Source organism: Oculina patagonica, chromosome 14 (genome assembly GCF_052425735.1).
Source record: "Oculina patagonica isolate OP01 chromosome 14, crgOcupat, whole genome shotgun sequence".
Taxonomy (NCBI): Eukaryota; Metazoa; Cnidaria; class Anthozoa; order Scleractinia; family Oculinidae; genus Oculina; species Oculina patagonica.
In genome coordinates, this window is record NC_135771.1 from 16,247,249 (window position 1) to 16,254,161 (window position 6,913).

Sequence of the window (6,913 nt, forward strand, 5' to 3'; positions counted from 1 at the left end):
AACCATCAATGATAACCCCAATAAAGTATATATTTTCTGAAAGCTTATTGAATAAAGATTATTTGAGAACACATCTACGTGAGAGCCTAAACTTTTATGTGGAATTTGATCTACATATATTGGTCTAAAAAACGGTGTCTCAGATTTTTCATTTCTTGCCCGTTTAATTTTTTTTATAAATTTTTAAACTTCAAAGTGGCGTTCTAGGGTTTTTTCAAGATTAAAAATTCATAACTTTTCCGATTATAAGCCTCTATGGTAAAGCTTGCTTTGTATCTTACGTTGTTTGAGCATGCTCGGAGCGACTGTAGGACTAGAGTTTAATTAAGTATGTGGTATTCTTGAATGCACCAAAAAATTTCAGTCACTGAGTAGCCCGTCCAAATAGAATCCAAATAGAAGCATAAATGTAATCCAAAACAAGCGCCCCTTGTATATAAGCCCTCCCCGAAAATAAGCCCATCTGAAGAGGCGTTGAGCAAATATAATCCAGGGCTTAAGTCCGAAATTTTAAGTATAATGACTCTATAATGTCTCATCGAAGTTGAAATTGGTTTGTATATAAGAACGGTGATGACGCCATATCGCAAAGGTCATTAATTATAACAGATCAAAGTGAAATGCACGAGTCTGCTTTGATTGGCGTGGTTCCACCAATACGAACGTCCAAAAAACTAATAAAAAAGAATCAGCAGAAAGATCTCAAAAACGATCAACGAGTAGTAATTAGTCTGGCGATGATAAGTCTGATGTTACTCTAATCATTTTCCTAATTATTCATAAATTGGAATTTTGAGAGCATGCGCGGACTGGCCGAAGACGGCCACGTTTTTCTGTGAAGGGAGACCTCTTCCCTCGAATTACTCAATTTCAGACGAAAAAAACCTATCTACAGCATGAAAATTGTTCAAAAAATATGCCTCCTGTAAAGTCAGGCCGTAAGAACAAACGTGGTGAAAGAGGATCCACGGACGACGAAACTGCAGAACCAAAACGTGTTAACATGGCGTCCGCCGATTTCGAGCCTGAAGACTCAGAGGAGCGCGAGGACGTCCAACCAGACCTAGCGGACATCCACGCATTACTAAAAGATATCCAGAAGTCAATGAACAACCTTTCTAGGGAAGTTGCAGAATTAAAAACCTCTTTCAAGCAACAGGAATCGGAACTAAAAACTGCTAAGGAATCATTGAACGCAGCACTCAAGTACAACGCACAGCTCAAAACCGAATTGCAAGCGACTAAGAATCGAGTCAAAGAACTTGAAGTCGAAAATGACGATCTTTATGAAAATATGGACGCGTTAGAACAGTACACAAGGAAAAACTCTCTAGAGATAGAAGGTATTCCAGAAAATATTTGTGACGACGAGGAAGCGGTTTTGAAGGTCGCACAGGTCTTGAACGTCGACGTGAAGCGAGAAGATATCGACATCTGTCACAGGATTAAACGGAAAAAGTCGAATCCTATCATAGTGAGATTTATAAGCCATAAGGTGAAGAGGGCACTCTACAAGCAACGAGTTAAACTAAAGAATATCAGCGGTTCGCAGCTGTTCCCAAGTGCTCCGGCAACGGCAAGATCATCCTCGAACCGAATCTTCATCAATGAAAATTTGACGGCGCATCGCCGAAACCTGGTGCGAATGGCGAACGACATGAAGCAAGATGGAATTTTGAAAGGAGTGTGGACTGTAGACGGGAAAATCTTTGTCAAGACTTCACCTGAGGGTAGGCCGTTACGAATTAATACAGAAGATGATTTAGATGAACTTTAAGTAGATAAGCGTTGCTGGCAGGTTGAATTACATTTATTATATACATAGTCTAAACATGAGGGAAGTCTCTAAGAGGACTGAGAAGGCGAAGCGAAAGCTTTATCTCCGTTTATTTTTTCGTTAGTTTACTTTTTGTATTCATAAGTGTTTGTTTTTGGTTTTATTTTTGCGTGATTTCTTTTTCTACAATTACATTCAAATGCAAAACAATTCAAGGTGTAAAGTAATTTCACTAAACGTAAGGGGAATACGCGATCAAACTAAAAGAAGGAGCATCTTTACATATTTAAAAGATCAGAAAGCAAGTATTTATTTTCTCCAAGAAACGTATTCTGAACTAAATGATGAAACAACTTGGCAAAACGAATGGGGAGGCAAAATGTATTTTTCCCATGGGTCCCGACATAGCAAAGGCACTTGCATATTAATAGATCCATCGACTAATTATAGGGTAGACTGCTCATTTAGTGACAAAACAGGAAGAATTACTCTCATTACAGTCAATATCAATGGTTTAAAAATGTCATTCTGTAATATTTACGCACCAAATAATCCATCCGAACAACTAGAATTTATACAAGAGCTTAATAATTGTATTATCGACAAATCGGAATTGACAAACCTTGTTGTTGGAGGTGACTGGAATTGCACGCTATCAAAAAAAGACAAAAAAAGGCGGAACACCATGGAAACCATCACATTTCAGTCAGCTTCTTCTTATGACAATGGAAATTTTTGATCTAATAGATATACAAAGAGTTCATCACCCCAATTTGAATATATATTCATATGTATCCAAAGCATTAAACATCAAATCTAGATTGGATTTTATTTTAATTGCAAAGAACTTGACAAAACATGTTAAAAGCATCGGAATTAATAATTCAATAGCACCAGATCATAAAACAGTTTTTTTTTGTTTTTCATTACCAAACAATTCTCCAAGGGGACCAGGATTCTGGAAGTTCAGTAACACCTTACTGAAAGATGACAGTTATATATTTAAAATCCGTGATCTTGTCCCTCGATTACGTGAGAAGTATGCATCTTTGAAAGACAAAAGACTAGTATGGGAATTAATTAAAATGGAAATTCGTGACAACACCATCTCTTTTGCTAAAAGAAAAGCGAGAGCTGCTTTAAAACGGGAAGTACAAATCTCCAAGCGACTGGAAGAGCTAGACCATGAAATATGTAACAGCGATAATTTATCAGATATAGAGAATACGTTAAATGAGTACGACAACCTTAAAACAGAGTTTCAATCAATATACGAAGAAAAAGGGCGCGCTGCAATTTTCCGATTGAAATGCAGGTGGGTAGAGAAAGGAGAGCGGCCGACTAAATATTTCTTTAATCTAGAAAAGCGAAACTATAATAGGAAGACAATAACCGAACTTCAAACTAGCGATAACGTAACAATAAAAGAAGAGGTTAAAATCTTACAACAAATAGAGAAATTCTATGAGGACCTTTACAGCTCTAAAACAACTGTGACCCAAGAAGCTTTTGATGAATTTATTCGGGGAATTGAAATCCCAGAACTTAGTAACGAAGAACAGGAACAAATGGAAGGGATTTTTACCTTGGAGGAGTGTAAAAGGATACTAGAATCTTTTGAAGATAATAAATCTCCAGGTGAAGACGGATTCACCGCTGAGTTCTATAAACATTTCTTTGACTTAATAGGACTTGATCTGATCCAAAGCCTTAATCAAGCCTTTGAAGATGGAGAACTCTCCATTTCACAGCGAAGAGGTGTAATTACTTTGATACCTAAAGAAGACTCTGACCTACTAGACATTCAGAATTGGAGACCTATAACCTTACTCAACATTGATTATAAGATTGCATCTAAAGCGTTAGCCAAAAGAATAGAATCAGTACTTCCAAAATTAGTTCACTCCGATCAAACCGGATTCATGAAAGGTCGTTATATTGGAGAAAATATACGCCTGATAAATGATGTAATGGAGTACACCATGTCGGAAAAGAAAGGGGGCATTCTGGTATCACTGGACTTTAAGAAAGCCTTTGACACCTTGGAATGGCAATTCATAATGAAGGTATTAGATCTCTTCAACTTTGGCGATAATGTCAAAAGATGGATTAGAATTTTTTATACAAATATCGAAAGTACGGTATTGAATAATGGCTTTACCACCAATTGGATTAAACCAACAAGAGGGGTTAGGCAAGGCTGCCCGCTTTCCCCATATCTTTTCATATTGAGCGCAGAAATATTATTAACCGGGCGGGGAGACTGGGCCGGCCCGGTTCATAAATCGCCCGGAATTTTTTCGTCGTCGTAGTAGTAGTAGTCTTGTCGGTAAATCGTTCCAGACCCGCTCGGCCACTTTCTTGGCCAGGATTCAAATCACGCACCCTTGATGTTTACTCGGCAGAAGCTATTAAATCACTCTCCTATTTTAAATTTTATCTAATACCCTCAATTCTCTTAAGCGTGAAATATATATTTTTGTGTTATTCAAGTGTTTGAGTACTGGTTTGCGAAACCGGTGATTTTTTTTGACACGTCCAAGCAATTATTATTATTTTTTTTTTTTGAAAACTGCTACGTCAGTCACGCAATGATTTTGCAGCAAGCTTCACGCATAACTGCTTTTAAAAAAAGGGCTTGTAGCCAGAGAATTTTTGAGCCGGATTACTTTGAAGATGCTCTTCATTTAATAGAAAAAATTGTGTCCATTTTCATCCGTGTACAGTTGAGCCGGCAAAGTCGCGTATCAGAGACGATTGAATATTTGCACAGCGAAATAATCTTATTTTTGTTCTTGATGTAAAAGCTTTACTTACACACTTCCCAAGACTTCAGTCAACAAAATGGTAATGTATAGTATTTCTACGAACTATGATGGTATTTGTGAAGGGATCCGCAAAGCCACCAAGTAAAACAAATGGTCTGCAAAATGAAAATGAAATCTTGGCGCGGGTAACGGCATGCAAAATTTCACGTTTTTGAAATTTTCTAAATCTTTTTGCCTTTTAAAATGTTTCTTGACCCCATCTTGAATTAAAATTCATCTAAAACGTTTTCATGTTTCTTTTTTATTTTTTCACGTTTGTATTTAAAGCTGATTTCCAGTCCGTACTGCGCAGACTCGGGGTTTGTTTTCATTTTTGTTTTGAATTCGTTGAAACGTTACACTTCGGTGACAGCATACATGAAGTTTTTTAGTCCGCCATTACAGTTCGTTTCGTTCAAGAATTTCCGATGAGCTGAAACGTCGGTTTGAAATAGCGTCAAGGTTCCTCTACTCGTTATTATTTGTTCTGCAAGGATATCTGGCGTTAATTATGAAGAAAAAGGTAAGTTTGTCGCGGAATTTTTAGTTTTGCTTGTAAACATTCCTTCGTGTGGGCTCACATAAACATTGCAGCCGAGATTGCGCAGTACGGACTGGAATTCATCTTTAATAGTTGCCTTTTTAGGCTTTTGAAACGAACACGGCATCTATTTATAGATTGAGGCACCATGTTGATGTTTACATATTTGCGTTATTTGTCGTAGTAGTTCACTCGGCCGCTTTCTTGGCCAGGATTTAGATCCCGCACTTTTGATATTTACTCAGCAGGAGCAATTAAAATTTTATCTAATACCCCGATTTCTGTTAAACGTGAAAGATATATTTTTGTGTTTTTATTCAAGCGTTCGACTCAAGCGAGTTCTGGAGTCCGAAACCGGTGATTGTTTCGACAGGTCGCTGAGGTCGAAGCTTTTTTTACATCAGTCACGCAATGTTTTTGCAGCAAGCTCCTGCATTTAAAAACGGCTCCAGACTCTACTTTGAAGATGCTTTTCATTTAGCAAGAATTGTGTCCATTTTGTCTATTTCCATCCGTGTACAGTTGGGCCGACAAAGTCGTGTGTCACAGACGAATTGAATGTTTACACAACAAAAGAACCTTATTTTGTTCTTGATGTAAAAACTTTACTTGCACACTTTTCAAGAACTCATAAAACAAAATGGAAATGCAAAGTAATAATATAATAATTTCTTCAAACTAGAATGGAATGTAAATCGGTAAAGCCATCGTGTGAAATAATAGACGGCAAAAATGAAAACTTGCCCTTCGGCGCGTATAATTAATTAAATTTTATCACGGCATCAGTATTTTCACGGCTTTTAAGGATTCAAAATTTTTAATGCAATTCAAATGTTTCTTCGCCTCATCTTGAATCTTTTTTTCACATTTAGTTGAGATTTTTAACAGTATCTGTTATCTAATACATGTGGTCTAATGCATGCCCTTTTTTAGTCTTTTTATTTTCTTTTGTAATTTTGTTTAGAAATTTTTCTGTTATTCTTGATATTTGACTCGTTTTATTCGATTTTTTTATTATTTATGTTACTCGTTTTATTCGAGCAGGAGCCAATACTGTAATTTTCTGGTTACTCCGCTCTTTTTAGCGAGGAATATAAAATATATATTTTTTGTTTTTCATTCAAGGGTTTTGAGTTTCAGTCGGAACCGAACGGCGATGGAGAAATGACCTGCAATGAATCACGCAATCAAGAACTTGCGTTTGCGTGACTGCTTCCCAAAATTGACGTAAAGAGCTTGCATGTTTGAAAGCTGAAAAGCTTTCTTATCTTGTTCTTATTCCCATTTTTTTGGTGTGGTACCTTTTTAAAAATGTTTACATGTAAAAACACGTCTTAGTTTTTAACGAAATTGTTTGTTTGTTTTGGTCGGAGATCATTTGTACTGCCATTTAACTGGTTTGAGTTCTTTTAGTCAAGATTGCACACAAAACGTTTTCAATACCTACGTTATTCAGTATTCGGAAGAAAAATAAAAATTTGAAAGCCTAAGCAGGAATTTGTCCAAGCATGGACAAGCAATCCACAGACTTGCGTGTTACTCAATATAAATTAAATGGTATTTTAAAAGTTTTTGCTGTACTTGTCTAATAAAGTAGTTAAACATCAACCGCCCGGTTTTAAGCATTAAGCTTTAGGCGTCTTGTCTAACAAGCTTCGCCAGACAACGGAAATCAATGGGATTAATTTATTTGGAAATGAAGTTAAAATTAGTCAATTTGCAGATGATACTAACTTATTTTGTGCAGATATTATTTCAGTAGAAAAGTCTCTTAACATAGTCAATAAC

General features: G+C 36.5%; 1 protein-coding gene across 1 annotated transcript; it reads left to right on the forward strand.

Moving 5' to 3' along the window:
• Positions 1-915: 915 nt before the first annotated feature.
• Positions 916-2,555, forward strand: LOC144639150 (uncharacterized). Its single transcript, XM_078498394.1, has one exon. The coding sequence runs from the start codon at positions 917-919 to the stop codon at positions 1,775-1,777; it is 861 nt and encodes a 286-aa protein (XP_078354520.1). The 5' UTR covers position 916; the 3' UTR covers positions 1,778-2,555.
• The last annotated feature ends 4,358 nt before the right edge of the window (positions 2,556-6,913 follow it).